Raw genomic sequence first — 27,095 nt, 5'->3', positions numbered from 1 at the left:
ATCCCCCTTGGTGTTTGTCCTGTTTTGCTGCATTACAAGCAGGAATTAAAATGGATTTTTGGAGGGTTAGCACCATTTGATTTACACAACATGCCTACAACTTTAAAGGTGCACATTGTTTTTTTTTTTTATTGTGACACAAACAATAATTAAGATGGTTAAAAAAAAATTCTGGAGTGTGCATAGGTATTCCCCCCCCAAGTCAATAGTTTATAGAGCCACCTTTTCCTGCAATTACAGCTGCAAGTCTCTTGGGGGTATGTCTCTATTAGCTTAGCACATCTAGCCACTGGGATTTTTACCCGTTCCTCAAGGCAAAACTACTCCAACTCCTTCAAGTTAGATGGGTTGCGATAGTGTACAGCAATCTTCAAGTTATGCCACAGATTCTCAACAGGATTGAGGTCTGGGCTTTGATTAGGCCATTCCAAGACATTTAAATGTTTCCCTTTAAACCATTCCAGTGTAGCTTTAGCAGTATGTTTAGGGTCATTGTCCTGCTAGACCGTGAACCTTCATCCCAGTATCAAACCTCTGGCCGACTCAAACAGGTTTTCCTCCAGAATTGCCCTGTATTTCGTGCCATCCATCTTTCCTTCAGTCCTGACCAGCTTTCCTGTCCCTGCAGATGAAAAATATCCCCACAGCATGATGCTGCCACCACCATGCTTCACTGTAGGAATGGTGTTCTCAGGGTGTTGGGTTTGCACCACACATGACATTTCCCATGATGGCCAAAAAGTTCAATTTTTGTCTCATTTGACCAGAGAATCTTCTTCCATGTGTTTGGGGAGTCTGCCACATGCTGTTGGGCAAACTCCAAACATGATTTTTCAAGCAATTACTTTTTTCTGGCCACTCTTCCATAAAGCCCTGCTCTGTGGAGTGTACGATTTAAAGTGGTCCTATGGACAGATACTCCCATCTCCGCTGTGGATTTTTGCAGCTCCTTCAGTCTTATCTTTGGTGTCTTTGTTGTGTCTCTGATTAATGTCCTCCTTGCCTCCTTGAGTTTTGGTGGGCGGCCTTCTCTTGTCAGGTTTGTAGTGGTGCTATATTCTTTCCATTTTGCTATAATGGATTTAATGGAGCTCCCTGGGATATTCAAAGTTTGGGATATTTTTTATAACCCAACCCTGACCTATACTTCTCCACAACTTTGACCTGTTTGGAGGCTCCTTGGTTTTCATGTTGCTTGCTGAGTAGTGTTGCAGAGTCAGGGTCCTTCCAGAACAGGTTGATTTATGCAGACATCATGTGACAGATCATGTGACACTTTGATTGCACACAGGTGGATTTTAATCAACTAATTATGTGACTTATGAACTGAATTGGTTGGACCAGCTCTTATTTGGGGGTTTCATATAAAAGGGGGTGAATACTTATGCACACTCCAGATTTCTGTTTTTTCATCTTATTGTTTGTGTCACAATAAAAAAAACCCAAACATTGTGCACCTTTAAAGTGGTAGGTATGTTGTGTAAATCAAATGGTGCTAACCCTCCAAAAATCCATTTTAATTCCAGCTTGTAATGCGACAAAACAGGACAAACACCAAGGGGGATGAATACTTTTGCAAGGCACTGTACTTTTAACTTTTAGTTTTCACAAGGGAGCTGATTTATTCCCACATGGGACTTTTGTAATTGCAAACCAAGTGGACTGCTCAAAAGATTCCAACGTTGTCTTCGCTGCCTTCTCAAGTTTTTGTTGAATGGCTGGAATTCTTGGCGTAAATGTCTGCCAAAAAGCTCAAAAAAATAAAAAAATAAAAAAACTTACAAAACTTTTCATTTGCCCTTTCAGAAGGACCAAACAAAAGCTCTGATAATCAAAAGGTACATTTTCTTAAAATAAACATCACTTACTTGATATCGAATCAGTAGCCTTGGCGAACCACGAGGTGAATTTCGTTTATCTTTTTATCTGCCAATTATCTTCCGATACTACAAAGTTATAACGAGGTTTCTCTTATTTCAAGTCTGGTTCTGATTGGTTCCGAAGTTTATCAAGAATAGAACGGGTAATAGAACTTGATCAGGATAAGTGTTGATTGGTTACGAAGTTTCACTACTGTTACACTCATTCTTACAATACAATGACATAGCAGCTTCGCCACTCATTCTTGTGTACCTTTGATAACGCAAGATCAACTGTTCGTGTCGCGAAATCATGATTCGCCGTTCTGGTGATTGTAATGCTTATGCGTGGTGCGCTATTGTTACACTTACCCTAGGCTGACACTTGCACGACTTTTGGCCACGATTTTGTCGTGGCAAGTCGTGCCATTTTGGGGCACGAACTGGGAGGCTCCCGCACTGTTCACGACTAGTTCACGCATAGTTCACGACGAGTTCACGAATGCGTGCCCGTCCACATTCACGAACTGGCACGACGAGTTCACGCATAGTTTGCGCATAGTTTACGCACTTCCCGCATTGGCACGACGAGTTTGCGCAATTCGGACGGTGTCGTGCCGACTTGGGCACGCCTGTGTCATGCACAACCTCATCCTCATCAGATACCCACACGCAATTTCAGAAGTGGACCGCGAAGATCCGGACACACATGATCTGATCCCTGGTGGATGGAGGACTGACCGACACCTGCAGGGGCTGCTGCCTCTAACCGGCCATCATACCCAGAAGGATGCAAAGGATCAGCGAGACTACCTGTCACATTACTACATGTCCCCTGCTGGTGCTGTCCCTTGGCAAGAAAGAATGGTAGTAGCTTCATGAGCTGCATCCACAGTTGTTCCATTTTTGAAATAAAAGAAACGAAACTCCCCCCCCCAAAAAAAAGTCATGAAGGAATAGAAAATAAAAGACATTAAAGAAAAAAGCAAGAAAAAAAAAATGCGAATGGCGAGAAGTGTCCGGGAAGCCCTATATATACCCCCGCACCGACGCGAGCGCCACTGTCGCGCAGTAGTCATGAACTGCTCGTGAACTCGTCATGAACTGCTCGTGCCATGCGCAAACTGTTCGTGAAGTGCGTAAACTAGTCGTGAACTGCTTGTGCCATCAATGCGTGACCGTGTCAGTGGGAAGGCACGGCCACGCTGCGACGCGCACCAATTCGTGAACATGTCGTGAACTACTCGTGAACTTGACGTGAGCTGTTCGTGAACTATTCGTGGCAGTTCGTGACAGTCGTGGCATGGCGCGCACTTCCACGCACTGGCACGCATCCTCCCGCATCGTCCCGACGAGTTCACGACGAGATCACGAACAGTTTGCGCATAGTTCACGACCCGGTCGTGAAATTTTGTCGTGACCAAAATTTTGAACATTTCAAAATTCCCGTCCCGACATGGCACGCAGTCACGACGGGTTTACGCACACTTCACGCCAGTTTACGACTAGTTTGCGCACTGGCACGACTCGAGTCGTGCCAATGCGTGCCACGGAATCGTACAAGTGTCAGCGTACCCTTAGTCTTACAACACGATGACATAGTGGCTACTGCCTCACTTCGCCTCTATGAGGCAGTAGCCACAGAAATGTTATAAAAGTACTGAAGAAGCCATGATACTGTCAGAAAAAGCGTATGATGAAATAATCACAATATCATGACCCCTGTGACCTTTGGTGATCATAGTGGATTTACATTTATATCCATTTCTAAATCAAGGAACTGATTTGATCTTTCTCAGATTTGACATGTTATTTAACTCATTTTAGCAAAAACATCCTGACTGGCCCTTGAAAGCACTAAGGAAGTATCAGTTTGTCATTTTTCGGGAACTGGCCTACTTTTACAGCCGTTTCTATTCTTACAGGGGTCACACGGGCACCTGAGTGGGAGTGGAGGTCCCATGTGTGATGAGGGGAAACCCTAAAAACTGTTACAATCTCAGCAGGCTCCCACTGTCCCACCGGAGAACCGGACAGAAGCCAACGAGTGCGGCCTAGGTGACCCCGAACCGCACAGAATGACCGGAAACCGCTCCTGCGGTAGCACTTACCACACTAGAGCTTTTGAGCCGAGCCGCTAACAGCTCGCGGCGTCTTTAAAGAGCGGCCCACACGCTGAGCCCACACATGCACGGCACCTCTACACTCTTCCTGTATGGTGTGTTTTTAACGCTGTTTGTTTGCTTAGGCTTCAGGCTGGTTTGACACGATGCCGGTTATTGTTTGGGTCAGATTGGAGCGGGGCATCATGGGTGACATGCGGTGATTTGTGGAGGTGCTCTGGACACCTGAGGAGCTCTGTGTAGTGTGTACAGAGTGTTGAGTGTGACAGAGTTATGAATGGGTGTGTATGAGGACAGGATACACTTCCCAGTGAGACACACAATACACATTCTACAGCTAAATCCTCTGTCCTGAAGACTCTCCCAGGGTGGAAAACTTCCATTTTTTAATAATACATAAAATATTACTCTTCAGGTGATGATACACAGGGTAACTTTTTGGGCAGTGTTGCTGGGCAATTGCGCTTCAATACTTTTCCATTGAGATTGAGCAACAGAATTTCTATCTGAACGATTTTAATCATTTTGGGCAACTTTTTAAGATCATCCAATCAGAGTGTGAGCAGCGAATCACATGACCACCTGAGAGCTTCTGAAATTTTCAACAAAAGATGGCAGCATCTCTGGCAGTGGGGCGAAGAAAAAGAGAGACAACTTATTATATCTTTTTATGCTGGTCAGTTATGTGTAAACCCAAAGGGGTGAATTTACCTCATCAAATGCTTAGAAAACCAACTGACATCTATTTTTATGTACTCAGGTTGGAATTAGGGGCGGCACGGTGGTGTAGTGGTTAGCGCTGTCGCCTCACAGCAAGAAGGTCCGGGTTCGAGCCCCGTGGCCGGCGAGGGCCTTTCTGTGCGGAGTTTGCATGTTCTCCCCGTGTCCGCGTGGGTTTCCTCCGGGTGCTCCGGTTTCCCCCACAGTCCAAAGACATGCAGGTTAGGTTAACTGGTGACTCTAAATTGAGCGTAGGTGTGAATGTGAGTGTGAATGGTTGTCTGTGTCTATGTGTCAGCCCTGTGATGACCTGGCGACTTGTCCAGGGTGTACCCCGCCTCTCGCCCGTAGTCAGCTGGGATGGGCTCCAGCTTGCCTGCGACCCTGTAGGACAGGATAAAGCGGCTACAGATAATGAGATGAGATGTTAAAATGATGGCAAATTATCTTTTGACCAGAGTGTCTATTCAGTTTTGTTCCAGAAGTGATATTTACTTGAGTGAAATAAAGGCTGAAGCCAAGACAAAAGCGACAGCTGTAAATGTTTCAGTGTCCATCTTTGCCGTGTCTGTCTCCTTGCCAACAGATTTGCTCTTATCTGATTATCTGTTGCACTAATTAGTTGCCCTGTGTCTCACCTGGTTGCCCGTTGCCAGCAACATTGCTTAAAAAATTGTCCCGTGTATCATCACCTTAAGATGATACTGGGATTTTTTTTCATTAAATAACAACAGTCCATCATACAAGTCCCTCTAAATGAGCTGTTACTATAGAAACGATGATGCATTTGGGTATAATTTACCTTGCATAGCTACTGTACATTAACAAAACATTAATCAACACCAGAGCACCAGATATACAGTACAGCATATTGTTTACATCCATTAACATACATTATTTACCTTATAATATATATTAAAGCTAGACGGCCTTTCGATTTCATAAAATTGGTGAAATTTAGTCTCATCTCATCTCATTATCTGTAGCCGCTTTATCCTGTTCTACAGGGTCGCAGGAGCCTATCCCAGCTGACTACGGGCGAAAGGCGGGGTACACCCTGGACAAGTTGCCAGGTCATCACAGGGCTGACACACAGACACAGACAACCATTCACACTCCCATTCACACCTACGGTCAATTTAGAGTCACCAGTTAACCTAACCTGCATGTCTTTGGACTGTGGGGGAAACTGGAGCACCCGGAAGAAACCCACGCGGACACGGGGAGAACATGCAAACTCCGCACAGAAAGGCCCTCGCCGGCCACGGGGCTCGAACCCGGACCTTCTTGCTGTGAGGCGACAGCGGTAACCACTACATGGTGAAATTTAGTCCTTTCCGAAATGTGATCAGAGTGATATATGTTTATTTCTGTCATATCTGTGAATGGTTGTCTGTGTCTATGTGTCAGCCCTGTGATGACCTGGCGACTTGTCCAGGGTGTACCCCGCCTTTCGCCCGTAGTCAGCTGGGATAGGCTCCAGCTTGCCTGCGACCCTGTAGAACAGGATAAAGCGGCTAGAGATAATGAGATGAGATGAGATGAGATTAAAGCGAATAACAGAAATTTAATATCGGCTTCTCAATACATCTGCCAAAAAGCTCAAAAAAAACCTTACAAAACCTTTCATTTGTCCTTTCAGAAGGACCAAACAAAAGCTCTGATAATCAAAAGGTACATTTTCTGAAAATAAACACCACTTGATATCGAATCAGTAGCCTTGGCGAACCACGAAGTGAATTTCGTTTATCTTTTTATCTTCCGATACTACGAAGTTATAACGAAATTTATCTTATTTAATTTCTGGTTCTGATTGGTTCCGAAGTTTATCAAGAAGTAGAACGGGTAATCGAACTTGATCAGGATAAGCGCTGATTGGTTACTGAGTTTCACTACTGTTACACTCAGGTGGTGTTTACATTAGACCGTATCCGTCTCGTTTTCGTCGCGGATGCACTGTCCGTCTACATTAAAACGCCGGGAAACGACTCCACAGGCGGAACAACTTGAATCCGCCAGGGCTCACGTATTCAACCCAGTTCGTATCTGATCCAGTGCTGTGTAAACATTGAGGAACGAGGAAACGCAGTGCTGAGCTCTAGCTGACGTCGTCATTGGACAACGTCACTGTGACATCCACCTTCCTGATTCGCTGGCATTGGGATCACACACACAGCGGCTCAGTCCCGAATCACTGCTCGTGCGCTTCACTCGCGCGTTCTGTGAGCTGCGCAGGGCCGGAGTGCGCACCCTCCAGAGGGCACTCACTGTTCAGGGCGGAGTGATTTGGAGCGCAGGAGGAAGCGCTGAGCCGCACTGAGGTTTATTTACACATTTCAACCTCCTTCAGGCGCTTAAACTCAGTGAGAACATGAACATCACAGCCAGGTGTGTTTATCTGCTGGAGAAGGTGTTCGCTTGCCATCCTTCCACTTGCAAGTGGTGAGTGACTTGCGCATGCCCGATATGCACTGGGATCATGTGACGTGCCGTCTAATTAGTCATGTGATTAGTGTATCCGTGTACTGGCGTTGCTGTGTGCACGCGAATCGTTTTAAAAACGTTAATCTGATGATCCGCTGATACGGTCTAATGTAAACCCCACCTCATTCTTACAACACGATGACATAGCGGCTTCGCCACTCGTTCTTGTGTGCCTTTGATAATGCGAGATCAACTGTTCGTATCGCGAGATCACGATTCGCTGTTCTGGTGATTGTAATGCTTATGGCGTACGCGCAGTGCGTTATTGTTACACTCATTCTTACAACACGATGACGTAGTGGCTCGGTCTCTATGAGGCAGTAGCCACAAAAATGGCATCAGTGCCATGCTGGAAATATTGGTGGAGACAAACTTGAAACTTCGATGGTTTATATGGGCCAATAGAAAATATTGTTGGACACAAGGACTTGAATGTGAACCAAACCAGAATTCATGATACTTATCAAACTTTATGTCAGAACACGTTAAAAATGAATGACGCTTTCGTTAATTGAGTTAATAAAAGTCTAAACTTTTCTGCAAACTCTTTGACTTCGAATTATTTTTGCTTGGGAGAGTTTCCACGACACTATAAGGTAAAGGCTTAAAGGAACTAATCTGTCTTAAGATGTGTATAATAGGAAAAACACTTTGAGATCATGGATCATTTTCCTATAAGCGTACACCCTGCCATGTTTTATTCCTTACTTATCAAGAATTTAGTCCCTTAGTGTCCCATTACTTATTGTCCCAGGCTTATTTATCAGCAGAATGACACCTTTGTGGGAGGAGCTTCGCATATTAACCTGCCCTGATTAGCAAACGAGTTTATCTAACCAGTAATTATTAAAGCTTGTTTTAAAGGAGAAATGTGTGACTGGTAAGAGCTGAGGAAGGAACAGCAGCACAGACTCCTCACCTTCATCCTGAGCATTTTAGTGTTTCTACAGGACCAGAGCTGGGAACCTGTGACCCTATGACCTATAGTAATGTTTATATTCACACCAATAAGAGTGTGCGTGAAGGTGATGTTAATGAGCCGGACTTACCGACGTGCCCAGATACTGCAGCGTGATCTCGCCTGCAGCGTTACGCGATAGACACTGAAACAAGAAACAGCCAGTCACAAAACACACACACACAATCTCTATGGATATGAGAGAGAGGGAGCACGTACACTACCGTTCAAAAGTTTGGGGTCACCCAGACAATTTTGTGTTTTCCACGAAAAGTCACACTTTTATTTACCACCATAAGTTGTAAAATGAATAGAAAATATAGTCAAGACATTTTTCTGGCCATTTTGAGCATTTAATCGACCCCACAAATGTGATGCTCCAGAAACTCAATCTGCTCAAAGGAAGGTCAGTTTTATAGCTTCTCTAAAGAGCTCAACTGTTTTCAGCTGTGCTAACATGATTGTACAAGGGTTTTCTAATCATCCATTAGCCTTCTGAGGCAATGAGCAAACACATTGTACCATTAGAACACTGGAGTGAGAGTTGCTGGAAATGGGCCTCTATACACCTATGGAGATATTGCACCAAAAACCAGACATTTGCAGCTAGAATAGTCATTTACCACATTAGCAATGTATAGAGTGGATTTCTGATTAGTTTAAAGTGATCTTCATTGGAAAGAACAGTGCTTTTCTTTCAAAAATAAGGACATTTCAAAGTGACCCCAAACTTTTGAACGGTAGTGTATACGTACATGATGGAAGTGTGTGTATGTGTGTGTTCACCTGCAGAACTCTGTGGTTGCCATTAATGCTGAGGGGCAGAAGTGTAGAGGCCAGATTCCACTCTCCAGACACGTCCACCTTCTCTCCGTCAATCTCCACCTACACACACAAAGATCAATAGGGGTCAGCATGTGGTACTAGAATGAAATTCAGTATCAGTGCCAACAATGAAGTGTGTGTGTGTGTGTATTAGATTGTTCTCACAGGTGTTTGATTGTGTGTGTGTGTGTGTGTGTGTGTGTGTGTGTGTGTGTGTGTGTGTGTGTGTGTGTGTGTGTGTGTGTGTGTGTGTGGTGTTTGTTCTCAAACTTTACTGGTTTAACAGATTTAGTATTCAAATGCATTTGAGCCTAATGAGAAACAGACAGAACAAACATCAGCAGTAGAGCCACACTGTTTTCTCTTATCGCATAAACCACTGAAGCTGAATCTTTTCACTTCCTTGAGCAAAAAATCACAAGGATTCAACATCATAATTTTAATCACAAACCTTACATTTGATAACATTTTTTAAACTTTATCCAGAGTAAATACTGGGCAGGTGATAGCTTTTCTAACCTTCCCCATGACAGCCTCAGAGTCCTGTTCTTGGCCGACAGGACAAGGACCCGATGTGATCATCTGCTGTTGTAGCCCATCTACTTCAAAGTTTGACATTTTTTGTATTCCGAGATGCTTTTCAGCTCAACGCGGGTGTAAAGAGTGATTATGGTACCTCAGTCTTCCTAACTGTTTTCCTCTGAGACCTGTAGTACATTAAAATCCCAGGAGCTTCTGAAACACTCAAACCAGCCCATCAAATTCCACCATACCACAAACGTGTGTTTGATGTGAACATTAACTGAAGATGAAACTGTATGAATGTACAGATTTACAATAAGTGCCTGCTGCAAATAATCTACTTGCATTGATGTATATTGATATTTATTCTATCCACATTCACTGGATATGAGCAATTGCGCACTCTGATTGGCTACTCTATTACTAGGATAGCAGCTCATATACCATGAGTAGAGAAAAACAAAATGGCACAGCGTATCAAGTCAGATATATCACCTTGTTGTCAAGTACGTAAAAGAAACAGAAAAATAGCTAAAAGAATGTGCCCCCCCCAAAAAAAATATCTCCTGTTCCACACTCCAGCCCAGTCGGTGGCGGTAATGCACCTTTAAGTTGGTTTTCCAGTCGCCAAAACAATCCTCAAGAAGAATGGCGGAGCATGTTACTGAACCAACCGATGACGAAACAGAAACTCTACTCGAAAACAAAACCCCAAAAAATACAGTTCAGTTGGGTTGAGTTCAATGCCCAAACTGATAATCTGCATCATCAGTTTTTCTTTGGCTAATCAGACACGAGGTACACCACCACTCTTGCCAGAGCGGTTGGGAGCCTTGCTCAAGGGCACTTAAGCCAGTCTTGCTGGTCCAGGGAATCAAACCAGCAACCTTTTGGTCCCAAAACTGTTTCTCTAACCATTAGGCTATGGCTTCCCCCCAAAAAAATACAAAAAAGCAACAAAATATGGAATAAAAGTATTTGCTGGTAAGAACACATTTTTCAAGAATTATTATCATCGCATTTTTCACAAATTGCTCCTGTCATATCACAGGTTTATTTACATTTTAAGTGGAAGTGATTTTGTCAGACATTTTGTATAAAGTTTTTATTTATCGAATTAGCAAAAAATAAAAATGCTCTGTTTCTCAAAATCCAGTGAATGTGGACAGAATAAAACAGTTATTCCACTCAATCTTGTCGTACATGGCTTATAGCCAACTCGGTGCTACGCGCCTCATCGGCTAACAGCTCATGTACGACTCGATTTCGTGGAATAACTCTTATATAGCGCCACTGAATACAGAAATATTCTGCAAATTTAAATAATAACTTTACTCTGACAGCCCGAGTGAGTATGTGTATGTGTTTGTGTGATACAAAAGAATGCAGGAACGATAGACATCTGGAGCACGAGCACATTCTCCCCAGTCCACCTGATGCCTTTAAGAAAAAAAGAAATCAGAAGCTCTGGTTTAAACCCCGTCCCATCTGCACCTCCTCAGACACACAAAGCAAACTTTTAAACAGTAAGAGAAGAGGAGGGGGAGCTCACTTTCCACCCAGAACCACTTGTCTAAACAACGGTACAGATCTTTCCCTGTCAGTGGCCATCTAAACCCCTCAGGACCCCTGAGCCTTCAGAAGCAGGGGGTCCAGGTTTGAAGTGGTGTCCTGCGGCGATCATTACAGCCTCATTCGACATTACACATCTCAGGAGGAAAGAGGTGAGTTGGGATCAGGTCTCGGTAGTCATTCCCCTTGATTACGATATATATAGCGTTGCATGATTAACCATATGAATTGATTTACTGATCAATGAAACAACTGACTAGGATACTGATGAGCTTAGCTTAAGAGAAGCTATTTTCTGATTACATATACCAAAAATTTGTGCTCGTAAATTTGCAAACATTTCTGATAAATATCGTGGCTGAAAAAATACAAGTATTTGTCATTTACAAGGCAGGGAACTGACCCCAGATCAGCCCTCTGCACTCCACTTTGATGGACGTGAGCACAAAAGTGTCAGTCCACAGCTGGGAGAAATGATAGGGCTCGAAATGACGGAAATGACATTTGCATGGGTCAACTGCGCATGGCTGATCTAAGATCAGAGTCTGCCTTTAAACCCCGCTTAATCCGATTACATGGACGACGGGGCGATGATCCCAGATCGGCACAGGTCCTCTGAGCGCCCGGGTCCATATGGACCCCCGAGGGCACCCCCGAGTGAACGTTCACAGGTGTGCAAACACAGAGTGACTGAGTGACACGCCAAGCTCCCAGAACTCCCTCTCACACACTGCCACTTCCTTATTCCTTCTCCAGCTGATCAGATGAGGGCTTGAGGTGACAAAGTAGGAATTAGGAAAAATAAATAACGAATGCAGATCCAGTAGGAAGGAAATGGGCTGGGGGATGGTGTCATTTTGTTACCATGACAACAACTTGAGCAGTGTCAGTGGTGCAGCAGAGGTGGAAAAGTAATGCTAAGTGTTTTATTCTGCGTATTCGACATCAAGTTGATATTTTTATCATTTAAAAAATACATCATATTTTCTATCCATTAACAGTTACATTTAATGTTGTGGAATGTCTATGAAACAAGTTCGGTAATCACAGCTGTTCCCTCGCCGGCTTCTGACTCTGGAGACTCCTTCCATCAATGGTAAATAAATATTTTCACAGAAAGCAGCACCATTTCATGAATCACACAGTTTTTAATCAATTTATATGGATCATCTGCCATAGACATCCCTGTCTATGTTGTTACTATAGAAACAATAATGTATAAAAGCAAGCACATTAATATAAATCTGTGATATGGATTACAGCCAGAACTAAATGTTAGAGCTGCTGTTATAAAAAAATAAAAAATAATAAAAAAAAAACATTTACCACCAGTAATGCTGTGGATGGTTGGTTGGTTGGATGGAAGGATGGATGAATGGATGGATGGACAGATGGAAGGAAAGAAAGGATGGACGGAAGGAAGGAAAGAAGGATGGATAGAAGGAAAGATTGATGGATGGACAGATAGAAGGAAAGAAGGATGGATGGAAGGACGGAAAGAATGAAGGAAGGAAGGAAGGAAGGATGGACAGAAGGAAGGAAGGATGGATGGATGAAAGAAGGAAGGATGGAAGGAAAGACGGATGGATGTAAGGAAGGAAGGGTGGATGGAAGAAAGGAAAGATGGATGGATGGATGGAATTGAGGTAGGAAGGAAGGAAGGAAGGAAGGAAGGAAGGAAGGAAGGAAGGATTGATGGATGGACAGATAGAAGGAAAGAAGGATGGATGGAAGGACGGAAAGAAGGATGGATGGACAGAAGGAAGGAAGGAAGGATGGACGGAAGGAAGGATGGATGAAAGAAGGAAGGAAGGATGGAAGGAAAGACTGATGGATGGATGTAAGGAAGGAAGGGTGGATGGAAGAAAGGAAAGATGGATGGATGGATGGATGGATGGATGGATGGATGGAATTGAGGTAGGAAGGAAGCAAGCAAGGAAGGAAGGAAGGAAGGAAGGAAGGAAGGATGGATGGATGGATGGATGGATGGATGGATGGATGGAAGGAATTGAGGAAGGAAGGATGGATGGATGGATGGATGGATGGAAGAAATAAAGTCATGTATCTGTTGTTTTGTATAAATTTGTCGTCTCAGTGCTTTGTACAGATCATTGAGTATTTCAGGTTTAATGGACCACATCTCAAATTTTCTTACTATTATTAGAAGGCATTTAATGCTAAACTGCTAGAAACACAGGATACAGGGTACGAAAGGGGCATGAAAGGACACTCACTGTGTAGTTCTTTCCAGAGCGAGTTACACTCAACATGTGAGCTGTTTTCTCCAACTCCACACACAGCTCCCAGCTCCTCCTCTCCTGAACGGTGTTAGAGACTCTGCAAAACACACACAACCAAAATTACATACACAAGATATGTACACAAACACTAGTATGGAGATAAATATTAAGTGCTCTGGATAATGGGCACTTAGCAACTGTTACTGCTGTCACAAGTGGGTGTGGCCTATCTGGCTGTTTAAGTACTAATAGGAAGCTGGAATAAATAATGTACATAGTGAACTGTGTATGATAGATACATCAATGTCTCAAAATGTACTTTATAGTGTGTTGTAATAAATCCCGGAACAAATGAGACCGTTTAATAGGAGCTCCTATTTCTACACTGTGAAATTTAAAAAAAAAATACAAATACAAATAGAAGAGAACTGCAGGATGTTGGAAATACTCCGCGCTGTACAATTAACCCGAGGAATTTCAGAGAGCTAATCATTTAGTTTTTGTGCTTTATCACATCATATTTTAACATAAAATTAAGAAAATATCACCAGAATTCCAGCTTTTATAGGATATAGTTAACACTAGAAATATTGGCACACCTGCAAATACATATATACACTATATTGCCAAAAGTATTCGCTCACCTGCCAGGACTCACATATGAGCTTAAGTGACATCCCATTCCTAATCCATAGGGTTCAATATGACGTCGGTCCACCCTTTGCAGCTAGAACAGCTTCAACTCTTCTGGGAAGGCTGTCCACAAGGTTTAGGAGTGTGTTTATGGGAATTTTTGACCATTCTTCCAGAAGCGCATTTGTGAGGTCACACACTGATGTTGGACGAGAAGGCCTGGCTCTCAGTCTCCGCTCTAATTCATCCCAAAGGTGTTCTATCGGGTTGAGGTCAGGACTCTGTGCAGGCCAGTCAAGTTCATCCACACCAGACTCGGTCATCCATGTCTTTATGGACCTTGCTTTGTGCACTGGTGCACAGTCATGTTGGAAGAGGAAGGGGCCAGCTCCAAACTGTAAAAACAGTCTGCATGCCTAGGTGCTTGATTTTAGACACCTGTGGCCATGGAAGTGATTGGAACACCTGATTCCGATAATTTGGATGGGTGAGCAAATACTTTTGGCAATATAGTGTATCTATTCATTTTTTTTAATAGTATTTTTTTTAATAGTATCACAATTCTTATGACGTTTTAGCCCAAACCCTGGTTGTATCTACCTTATATACTTCTACGTAAATAAACCTTTCAACAAAACGACCACAAGCACACATCCTTTACGCAACTTCTTACAAAAAATACACAAAAATGATTCTATCAATCAATCAATCAAATTTTATTTATATAGCCCTTTACAATAACCAAAAGGTACCCAAAGTGCTTTACATCAAAGCCATAAAACAGAACACCAAAACACATAAAAACACAGGTTTTGACTGCGGAAGGTGCCACCGTGCTGCAGATTACCAAAAGCCTTTCAGAAGTACATGAAATAAAACAGACGAAACGAAGCACCCCTCAAAAAAAAGATTCCCCTAGTCAGGATTGTATGCCAATCTAAAAAAGTACGTCTTCAACTTTGATTTAAAAAGGCCGGGATCAATAGTAGTGCGAATGTCGGGGGGCAGATTGTTCCACAGTCTGGGAGCAGCGACAGCAAAAGAACGATCACCCCACTGTTTATATCTCGACCTTGGAACTTCTAACAGAAGCTGACCCGAAGAACGCAGGGCCCTACCATGATCACGAATAGTTAAAATCTCAGACAAGTAAGAGGGAGCCAGGCCATTGATGGCATTAAAAACAAACAACAGAAGTTTAAAATCAATTCTAAAACGGACTGGAAGCCAATGGAGTGACGACAACACAGGAGTAATGTGTTCACGTCTAGACGTGCTTGTTAAAAATCGGGCCGCAGCGTGCTGTACAAGTTGAAGACGTAAAATTGAAGACTGGCTGAGGCCAACATACAGGGCGTTACAATAGTCCAGTCTCGAACTGATAAACGTATGAATTGCCTTCTCGAGATCCTGCCGACTGACAAACGGCTTCGCTTTGGCCAAGAGACGAAGTTGAAAAAAGCTCGTTCTAACAGAACTAATCTATTTATCAAATTTAAGCCCACTGTCAAACGTTACCCCAAGATTTTGTACAAAAAAGGGGGCCAGAGTACCAAAATTTGTTGTAAAAACATTTGACGTGGGTGACTATTCTATATAGGAACTTAAAATGTTGAAGTCGTTCAACAATCCCTATGAAAGTGTCTCCAACCTTGTTACACATTACAGGAAGATACTTGATGCTGTTCTCAGTGGGGAACATTACAAATATTAATCTTTAAGCAACATTGTTTATGGGGGGGACAATATTAAGAGAACTGTTTTATTTGAGTATTGTTAAAGTAATACTATACAGCAGGTAAATTGTTTACACGCAAAATAATCAGAGTTTAAGCTCAATTCTGATCATGAAGGGTGCCAATAATTTTGGAGTTTGGTCAGCTCGGAAATAAGACACAAGCTCTTGATCTCAGATGCAGGAAAGACAAACTTTTACTTGTTTATCTCAATAACAAAAGAAGCAGCACACACACACACACACACACTTTCGTGTCTGTCTCCTGCCTAATCCTTCCTCCCCGACTTCCTGCTTACAGAACAGCAACCTTACTGATGCTGGACACATGTAGAGCCACAACACACACACACACACACACACACACACACACACACACCCTGCAGACACACAGGGCATGGTTTGATTGACAGCTGCTCTGTTACGAGATCTAAAGTAAATCAATTAGTGGGAGAGGTTTTTTCCACTATGGTGGGCCACAGACACTACAAAGAGGGGCATCCTGACACACACACACACACACACACTCATGAATAACTTTAGAAAGCGATCAAAAAAGTGGAGGCAGGGAAGAGGGAGAGATGTTTGGACAGATGGCTTGGTGGAGCGTGTGTGTTTTTTGGCCAGCGCTACACATCCCAGGGAAAATAATGAAACTATCAGCAGAGTTAGTAACATGGAAAATGTCACTGTTTGGATTTTTATCCATGTTAGGGATCAGGAGTCGGATCTTCAGCTCAGGATAACGCTAAACTAATATAACACCGTGTTTATGTTCATGAGACATGCATGAAAAAACAACCAAGGCCAAAGAGTGATAACGTGCAGAAAGCCTGCGCTTAGGATTTAATAACGTAGACTGAAAGCTGTATTTTTTTGTAAGACTCACTTGAGTGTACAATAAAATTTGATTTTATCCACTTTTGATTGAAAACTGTATTATAATCCTGCTTTGTTGTGCGCTCCGTTCTGATTGGTCAGAAGGGGTTGATTAATCTTCTAACAGCAGCTCTGACAGTAGATCCAGCTGCATTGTTTATATTCACAAACGTCCAAATACGTGATCATTTCTATAGACCCCTTCGCAGTAAACGTCATTCATACGTAAGCGGAAATTGCGCGCGCAGCCTGGACCCAAAAAAGACTCAGAAATGCCTAGTTGTTGTGTTGTCGGGTGTCAGAATCGTAGCAGTGATGGGGTTAAAATGTTCAGAATTCCAGCAGGATCTCACCCATTCCAAAAAAAAAAAAAAAAATCGCTGACGTCTATGACTACAAGCCATCAAACGTGTAGACTGGGATGAAAGCACCATCAAAAATGCGCGGGTTTGCAGCGCCCACTTCATCACAGGTAAGATCAGGTTATTTATTAAATCTTTCTTTTTTATTCTTTCTAGTCTTCGTTTATTGATGTAGCAAAATACTTTGGTAGCGTTTGTCTGATTAGCTGGGTCATAGTTACACAATGTAATGAATATTGTTAGCATGTTAACTTAGCTTTGCATGCAGTTCTGTTTGTAGGAGAGGTCTCGCTTGACTCAAGCAGTCCAGATTTTGTGCCATCATTGTTTGTGTATGCCGAAAATCACAATTTTAAAGCAAGGATGGAAAGGTAAAATTGTGTGCCCTCACTCTAAATGCCAACTTGCGTTGACTGCTCTAACCTAGCTCCCGCCCCGTTCAGTTTCATTTCTGCTCTCTGCCTCTCGCTTTTTACGCAGCTCTGATTTCTCTTAGCTGCACTCTTTACACTATCATTCCTTTCATGCCATTACCTCCTGCAAATTGCTGTTTAGTGTTGGTATTTGCTGTTGTAGCTAAAGCCACATTGCCATCACATTGCTGGCATAATTTGATTAAAACAAAATGAATATGAATGTCCCATTGTTAATCAAGTTGTACATGCCCGCACATAATCATATGCGTCTAAAGACTTGTAGGCACGAACATATCTGTGAAGATACTCAGTCATCCAGGTACACAGTAATCTGTGGTTGGTAGAAGAGAGCAACTGGACTTGCTTGAAAAGTCTTGAAGACGTTTCGCCTCTCGTCCGAAAGGCATCCTCAGTTCTGCCTGTCTAATAGGGAGTATCAAGTATTTATCCTCTCATGGATCATCATAGAATCCGAATCAGAATGCTGATGGCTGCATGAGTATGAGAGGACTTCCAGAAAACTGGCAGACATCTTAGCCAGAGAGGATCGTTCATTTTTGTCAACCTGGAACGACCATCATTGAACAGAGGTGGGTGTCTATCAGTGCGTTTACATGCACATAGAGAAAATCGAATTTCTGCCGTTGCTCGACTGAAATCGAAGTTCAAAATGCCATGTATACACCTTAATTCGGCTGAAATTGAACCGAACTTGATTTCTCGGAATCGAGCTACACGACCTAGTTTATGCGATTTCTGCCGAGCTACTTAGTGCATGTAAACCCTATCGAGCTATGTATTCGAGCTACTTACTTCAGCACTGCCCCTTCCGGAAGTGACGAGTGACGAGACCACAAGCGGGAAACACGACAGCCTCGGTCGGCATGACAACGGCATGAATCTTTTCTTTTTGTGGCATTGTTTGCACTGTTAAAATTTAGCTCACTTACTGTATCACCAAATACATCTGTACAGCTGTTGCATAGCTGTGAATTGTGTACATAAACAAGTCACTGTATTTGTGTGTGTGTGTGTGTGTGTGTGTGTGTGTGTGTGTGTGTGTGTGTGTGTGTGTGTAGATGTCCAACATCTGAAGAATGTCAATAAAAACAAAACAATTGAACTTTTTGTGTGTTTATTAAGACATAAGTTAAATTGTAAGCAAAAAAAAAATATTTTTTGTAAGCAAAAAACGGACTTTTGAAAAATATACAATTGTGCAAAATAAGTTGTCTTACAAAACAGTGGTCTGCGCCGGACAGTTTGTAGCCATACAGTCTGTTAGAGCAAGCCTAACAGCTTGAACACGGAACTGCCAATGTTGCCAGATTGGGGGGGTTTAAGTGCTTTTTGGTGGATTTGAACATGTTTTGGGCTGGAATACGTCAGCAGTATCTGGCAACAGTATAGCTCTTCTTCATGACGACAACCGGAAGTGTACCAACACGATGGGGCGTGTAGCGCCACATGTGGCTCGGGTGCACAATAGCCCGATTTCACTTGTGCATGTAGGATTGGATTTCTCTGGCACCCCTGCTGGGACCCTTTGCTCGATTACTGACAGTAGCTCGATTTGGATGCGCATGTAAACGTACTGTATGACATCTATCAGCCACCTACAATGCAGCCATCAGCATTCTGATTCGGATTCTATGATGATCCATGAGAGGATAAATACTTGATGCTCCCTATTAGACAGACAGAACTGAGGATGCCTTTCGGACGAGAGGCGAAACGTCTTCAAGACTTTTCAAGCAAGTCCAGTTGCTCTCTTCTACCAACCACAGATTGTAGGCACGAAGTTTTTCGTGGGTGTACACTGAAGTCTTGTCACTAAGGTACGAGTATATATCTGGCCATTGTATACCAGGGAACTTACTAACATCGTCCGTCCGCTCTTTAATTAAATACGGATCCGGTAGGCGATGTCCACTTGTTAGAGTTAACTTATTTATGTAGCATTCTCGATCTTGTAACGACAATTGTTTGGCATAATCTGACAGCTCATAATGCCGGTCTATGGGCAGCGCCATTGTTTCTGAGTCCAGGCTGCGCGCGCATCCTGGCAACGGTCGGTTTGTTTACGAACATGCGAAGGGGTCTACAGCATCGGCTTAAAGCACGGACTTGTCTAGGGTGGGTGAGTGAGTGTGATTTTTTTTTTTTTTGTAATGCCATGTCAGCACCTGAGGCTACAGTGGTGCTTGAAAGTTTGTGAACCCTTTAGAATTTTCTATATTTCTGCATAAATACGACCTAAAACATCATCAGATTTTCACACAAGTCCTAAAAGTAGATAAAGAGAACCCAGTTAAACAAATGACTAGGGATGTACCGAATCCTGATTTTTAAGGTTCTGCCGAATACCGAATCCACTGCTTAAGATTCAGCCGAATCCAAAACCGAATCCTACTCCGAACATTAGCTAGTACATTATAATGCAGTGAAAAACGTTGCACATTTCCTTTTCTTAATAGTAAGATAGAGATACTTTATCCAGAAGGAATATATAATTTTATTTTAAATTGTAAAAACATAGGCAATAACTTCTGCCACTATTTTGTATTTGAATAGTCACACTTAGAGAACACCACTGAAATTTTCAGCTTAAAGCAATAGTTCGGGATTTTTGACATGAATCTGTATGGCATCCCCGTCAACAGTGTCGTGCAAATACACTGACTTACCCCTGACAGCATCCTGTGAGTCCAGTTCTTGTCCAGTTTTGGTCCAGACGAAAGTAGTCCGGCAAGTTTGTTGGGGTCACGAAAGTAAAACGTTTTTCTTCTCAAAACAGTATGTGTTCAAAAGAGTGATATCTTTGCATCACAAAACCGCTGCCAAATAAAAAGTCAGACCTCGCAATTATTTGGCGCTATATTTTGTCTCCCTCGGTATCACTGCGCGCTGTCATGTTGACATCTGCGCAGGAATCAACACCTTTCCCAATGTTTGGCAGTGATTAGGAGTTCAGATCAGCGGCGCTAACAAGCTGCGGCTCCAGCTTCACCTTCTTCCACTTCTCTGTCCACCCTTTCTAACTCCATCTGGCAAATTTCTTCATCTGTATATTCGGGTTCATAAAGATATCCCTTTGGCTGTGAGATGAAGTCAATGTTTTCAACGTCGCTGTCGTAGTCAGACATGTTGTCGCTAACTTTGCTAGCAGTAAACAATGAATGAATGAAACAGCCGTGGCTGTCACCTGGCGGCAGCGCGCAGTGATAAGAAGGGAGAGAAAATAGTGCCAAGCGATTTCGAGGTCTGACTTTTTATTTGGCAATGGTTTTGTGATGCAAATATATCACTCTTTTGAACACATACTGTTTTGAGACGAAAAACGGTTTACTTTCGTGACCCCAACAAACTTGCCGGACTACTTTCGTCTGGACCAAAACTGGACAAGAACTGGACTCGCAGGATGCTGTCAGGGGTAAGTCAGCACGACACTATTGATGGGGATGCCACACAGATTCATGTCAAAAATCCCGAACTATCCCTTTAAAGTCATTCAGTGTACAGGCTTTAGTATACTATCCATTATAAAGAACAAAGAGCAAAAAGTGACATTATTGCTAAAAGAATAAGGCCTGTCAGTAACAGTGAGCCATTGCTAAAGTGCTCTTTGTTGAACAAAAAAAAAAATCTCTGCAGATAGAAGGCAGCAAAACATGGCACATTTACATTTTAACTCTTGCATACATGTAAGCCTACTTAATTTTCAAACAAAAAGGTGATATTTAATGCTGAATCTGTTTTCCTCAGAAAAAAAAAAAAAAACTTACTGGGGATCTTGATCATGTTTAATGCTTACACTCATGGAACATAAATTATAGGCTGTTTCACTTCAATTTCAAGCACTTACAACTGTAGGCTTAATTAGATTCATTAAACAAAGTGTAGCACAAAAAACTCGAACATGTCTGCACGTAGGCTATTTTATTAACAACTTAGTTCTATAGCTAGCGTTGGTAATGGTGGTCTGAGTACCACTTTTTATCTGTGACTGTGCGGTTGCGGTACCTGAAGCTTCACTGACGTTAGAGTCGGCCATGCACAACTCGTACTCCGTCGGACGCTTTGAGCGAAGATGTTTTAACAGCGGAGATGTTGTGTACTGTTTAGCATCCTTCCCACCACGAGACAACTCTGTACTGCAAAGTGTGCATGTTGTGCGACTTGAATCTCCCTCTTTCACTCGAAAGTACTGCCACACAACACTCTTTCGGCTCACTGCTTCCATTTTCGATTTCGACTGCAAGCACAATGGAGGCTATCTTCTCCTCAACATTGACGACGTAATCGCATGCACGTGCGTCGCACGTAGGATTCGGTTCGGTCGGCGCTCTAGGGTTCGGCCGAAACCGAACCCCTTTAAAAAGACCAAGATTCGTCCGAATCCGAAACTGAATCTTGGATTCGGTGCAACCCTACAAATGACACAAAAACATTAGACTTGGTCATTTATTTATTGAGGAAAATGATCCAATATTACATACAGTGGGGAAAACAAGTATCTGATCCCTTGCTGATTTTGTTGGTTTGGCCACTAATAAAGACTCGATCAGTCTGTAATATTAATGGTAGGTGTAGTCTAACGTGCTGAGACAGAATATCACAAAGAAAATCAAGAAATCGACTTTAAAGAATTTGTATTCATTTATTTGCATTTTATTGAGGAAAATAAGTATTTGAACCCTCTTGCCAAAAGGACTTAGTACTTTGTGGCAAACCCCTTATTAGCAAGCACAGAGGTCAGACGTTTTTTGTAGTTGATGACCAGGTTTCTGCACATATTAGGAGGAATTTTGGTCCACTCTTCTTTGCAAATGACCTCTAAATCATCAAGATTCCGTGGCTGTCGCTTGGCAACTCTGAGCTTCAGCTCTCTCCATAATCTGTGGTTGGTAGAAGAGAGCAACTGGACTTGCTTGAAAAGTCTTGAAGACGTTTCGCCTCTCGTCCGAAAGGCATCATCAGTTCTGTCTGTCTCTGTTCAGTGATGGTCGTTCCAGGCTGACAAAATTGAACGATCCTCTCTGGCTAAGATGTCTGCCAGTTTTCTGGAAGTCCTCTCATACTCCCGCACTAGTCGAAGGGAACTCATCCCAAAGTGTGTAGAAACATATCTGTGAAGATACTCAGTCGTCCAGGTACATAGTAATCTGTGGTTGGTAGAAGAGAGCAACTGGACTTGCTTGAAAAGTCTTGAAGACGTTCTACACACTTTGGGATGAGTTCCCTTCGACTAGTGCGGGAGTATGAGAGGACTTCCAGAAAACTGGCAGACATCTTAGCCAGAGAGGATCGTTCAATTTTGTCAGCCTGGAACGACCATCACTGAACAGAGACAGACAGAACTGATGATGCCTTTCGGACGAGAGGCGAAACGTCTTCAAGACTTTTCAAGCAAGTCCAGTTGCTCTCTTCTACCAACCACAGATTACTATGTACCTGGACGACTGAGTATCTTCACAGATAAGCTCTCTCCATAGATTTTCTATAGGATTCAGGTCCGGAGACTGGCTGGGCCACTCCATGACCTTGATATGTTTCTTCTTCAGCCATTCCTTGGTTGCCTTGGCTGTATGCTTTGGGTTATTATCCTGCTGGAAGACCCATCCACGACCCATTTTAAGCTTCCTGGCAGAGGGAAGGAGGTTTTCACTTAGGATTTTACGGTACATGGCTCCGTCCATCCTCCCATTGATACGGTGAAGTAGCCCTGTGCAGAAAAACACCCCCAAAGCATAATGTTACCACCTCCATGCTTGACAGTGGGGATGGTGTTCTTGGGGTCATAAGCAGCATGTCTCTCCCTCCAGACACGACGGGTTGAATTGATGCCAAAGAGCTCAATTTTGGTCTCATCTGACTATAACACCTTCTCCCAGTCACTCTCCAAGTCATTCAGATGTTCACTGGCAAAGTTCAGGCGGGCCTGCACATGTGCTTTCTTAAGCAGGGGTACTTTGCGAGCACTGAAAGACGTTAGACCATTGCGGTGTCAAGTGTTACCAACTGTTTGCTTGGTGACTGTGATCCCAGCTGCTTTAAGATCATCCACTAACTCTGCCCATGTTGTATTAGGTCTATTTCTCACCGTTCTCATGATCCTGGAAACCCCACGAGGTGAGATCTTGTTTGGAGCCCCAGACCTAGGTCAATTGATGATCATGTTGTGAGTCTTGTACTTGCGCACAACTGCACCAACAGTTGTCACCTTAACGCCCAGCTTCTTGCTAATGGTTTTGTAGCCCATACCGGTCTTGTGCAGGTCTACAATCTTCTCCCTTAAATCCACAGAAAGCTCTTTAGTCTTTCCCATGTTGGAGAGTTTGGAGTCTGACAAACTGATTGATTCTGTGGCCAGGTGGCTTTTCTACAAGTCATTAGTGATATCAGGTGTCTTCAATTTAGGCGACAAGGTAATTTGGAGAGTCTAACTTGTCTGTATTAACAAGAACTCTTGATGGTTACTAGGGGATCAAATACTTCTTTTTCTCAATAAAATACAAATAAATTAATATAGATATTTAAAAGTTATTTTCTGGATTTTCTTTTTGATATTCTTTCTCCACATGTTAGAATACACCTACCATTAAAATTACAGACTGATCGAGTCTTTCTTAGTGGGTAAACCAACAAAATCAGCAAGGGATCAAATACTTGTTTTCCCCACTGTATCTGTGAGTGGCAAAAGTATGTGAACCTCTAGGATTAGCAGTTAACCCCTTGGCTGCCACCCATAATTAATTGTAATGTGCCGGGCATATAGGACAAAAACAGGTCAAAATTGGGATATTTTGATAATCTTTCTCTAACTTGTTCAGAACTTTATATTTTTAATATTTATATAGAAAAATCACAAAAAACACTGCTGTAGAGTAAAAATCACTTTAGTAATCAAAAACAACTTCAAAAACATCCAAAAAAAAAAAAAGACAACGGGTCTTGTCAATGAGAACCTGTCCATAAACATGAATTACTAGTACTTGAAAACACAACGTACACCAAGTAACTGGGTACCATGTTTATGATGGTCTTTGCTATGACCCGATCATGAATAGAACTCGCGATCTCCTGATTGAGAGGCGGACACACTAAGCACTAGGCCAACCCACGGTCTCAACAAATAAATGACCAAGTATATCTACTTTTAGGACTTGTGTGAAAATCTGATGTTGTTTTAGATCATATTTATGCAGAGATACAGAAAATTATAAAGGGCTCACAAACTTTCAAGCACCACTGTAAATCACTGGGGGAAAGCCATGGCCTTGTGGTTAGAGAAGCAGCTTTTGGGACCAAACGGTTGTTGGTTCGATTCCCTGGACCAGCAGGAATGGCTTAAGTGCCCTTAAGTGCAAGGTACCTAACCCGAACTGCTCCCCAGGCTGCTCGGAGTATGTCGCTCTGGATAAGAGTGTCTGCTAAATGTAATATAATGTAGTGTAATGTAATATCACGGCAAGAACATTTCTGAAAAGGTGTTATAGTTACTTCATAAATAAATAATTAAAACAAATAAAATTACATCAATAAAGAACTAAATGAGCTGCTTTAAAAATGCATGTGACAGACACTCTAACACTTTTGGTGGTGGCACCTTTGTAAAAACATCATCCAAAGTATTTTGAGTGTAAAAACGCTCCCTTGTGAATTTTAAACCAGGACAGCAAAGTAAACTATGCTTGATTTACAAAGATGGCATGCTGGTGGCTCTTCACCCTTTAATAAAAAAACATGAATGAGCCTTGAATGCCAGGGACTTTTCTAGAGCAGGGGTTCTCAACCTTTTCTCCTTCAAGGCCCACCTATTTGTACTTATAACGAGAAGGGACCCATTAAAAAAGATCCCCAATTATTTTGGCTTATCTGTTCTATTAGAGGCGGCACGGTGGTGTAGTGGTTAGCGCTGTCGCCTCACAGCAAGAAGGTCCTGGGTTCGAGCCCCGGGGCCGGCGAGGGCCTTTCTGTGTGGAGTTTGCATGTTCTCCCCGTGTCCGCGTGGGTTTCCTCCGGGTGCTCCGGTTTCCCCCACAGTCCAAAGACATGCAGGTTAGGTTAACTGGTGACTCTAAATTGACCGTAGGTGTGAATGTGAGTGTGAATGGTTGTCTGTGTCTATGTGTCAGCCCTGTGATGACCTGGCGACTTGTCCAGGGTGTACCCCGCCTTTCGCCCGTAGTCAGCTGGGATAGGCTCCAGCTTGCCTGCGACCCTGTAGAAGGATAAAGCGGCTAGAGATAATGAATGAATGAATGAATGTTCTATTAGAATCTAATAATCTACTGTGAAGTGTATTAATGGGATACAACATCACTCCCAGTTACAGATGGGAGCCAGGAATTAAATAAATGCAATAAAAACAAACTGTTTTTATTTGTAGGTATTGTATTTAAAACTGTATGGATGTTCCAAAATAAAACCATGCATGCAGGGCATTCTCAGTCAAAAGGGATTAATGATCCAAAAGTGGAGTCTGGTCCATTAACACAAGAACTTATTGCCATGTTTGTGTACAGCAAACAAGCAAGTTATTAAAACCAAGAAGTACACTCAAAAGAAGTGGATACAGAAACCACTCAATGGGATTAGATCCTTACACGCTAACAAAGAAGGATTTTTATGGAATCAGTTTTGTGCCAAAATGTTCATACAATACTTTTGAAATATCAAGCAAAAACGACAAATCAAAATACAAAAAAATAAAAGTCAATTGTTTTAGACTGGCAAACAAATTATTCGTGTAATCGTGCAAAATATCAGTCTATTACTCTTCAGAAACCTTTTATTTTTGTTCCGCGTCTTTCTCAGTTTTGTTTGACGTAATTTATTTTGGTTGCGATTCCAGCTTTCTCGTTTGCGCTCCCTGACTTTTTGCTTGCAGTTTTGGCACAAACTTCACGTGTGGGTGGGCTGTCCAGGAATGCATTCCCATTGGGTAACTTGCGTTTGACTGACAGCTACGCTCAGTGATTCCCCCGGAGGCTGTTGCGGCCATTTCCTACTCGGATTTTGGCGGACTGTTTGACGAGTGACCGATCCATTGACGGTAAACAAGGATCGAGTGGACTTCAGTGGCGACTATGATACTGAATTAATTCAACAAAGTGTAAGTACGGGACAAATGTGTTGTATGTGTTGCAGTAGTACACATTATGCAGGTGTGTTTAATGTTAGCAAGACAGCTATTACATTGGGTAGTGGAGCTAAGTCTAACATTTGACTTGCCACGAAACACCTGCATAATGTGTACCACTGCAACACATACAACACATTTGTCCCGCACTTACACTTTGTTGAATTAATTCAATATCATAGTCGCCACTGAAGTCCACTCGATCCTTGTTTACCGTCAATGGATCGGCCACTCGTCAAACAGTCCGCCAAAATCCGAGTAGGAAATGGCCGCAACAGCCTCCGGGGGAATGGCTGAGTGTAGCTGTCAGTCAAACACAAGTTAGCCAATGGGAATGCATTCCTGGACAGCCCACCCACACGTGAAGTTTGTGCCAAAACTGCAAGCAAAAAGTCAGGGAGCGCAAATGAGAAAGCTGGAATCGCAACCAAAATAAATTACGTCAAACAAAACTGAGAAAGACGCGGAACAAAAATAAAAGGTTTCTGAAGAGTAATAGACTGATATTTTGCACGATTACACGAATAATTTGTTTGCCAGTCTAAAAAAATTTACTTTTTTTTTGTATTTTGATTTGTCGTTTTTGTTTGATATTTCAAAAGTATTGTATGAACATTTTGGC

General features: G+C 42.6%; 1 protein-coding gene across 1 annotated transcript in view; it reads right to left on the bottom strand.

Moving 5' to 3' along the window:
* The window catches only part of pcca (propionyl-CoA carboxylase subunit alpha), a 152,709-nt gene that overhangs the window by 25,869 nt on the left and 99,745 nt on the right, over window positions 1-27,095 (bottom strand). Inside the window, exons 18-20 of the mRNA XM_060898942.1 lie at window positions 13,298-13,400; window positions 8,931-9,029; window positions 8,236-8,289 (exon numbers count right to left, since the gene is read on the bottom strand). Coding sequence (XP_060754925.1) covers window positions 8,236-8,289; window positions 8,931-9,029; window positions 13,298-13,400 — 256 coding nt within the window. The remainder of the gene's footprint in view (window positions 1-8,235; window positions 8,290-8,930; window positions 9,030-13,297; window positions 13,401-27,095) is intronic.

The sequence above is a fragment of the Neoarius graeffei genome, chromosome 18 (assembly GCF_027579695.1).
Source record: "Neoarius graeffei isolate fNeoGra1 chromosome 18, fNeoGra1.pri, whole genome shotgun sequence".
NCBI lineage: Eukaryota > Metazoa > Chordata > Actinopteri > Siluriformes > Ariidae > Neoarius > Neoarius graeffei.
This window is presented reverse-complemented; position numbering and strand designations above follow the sequence as displayed.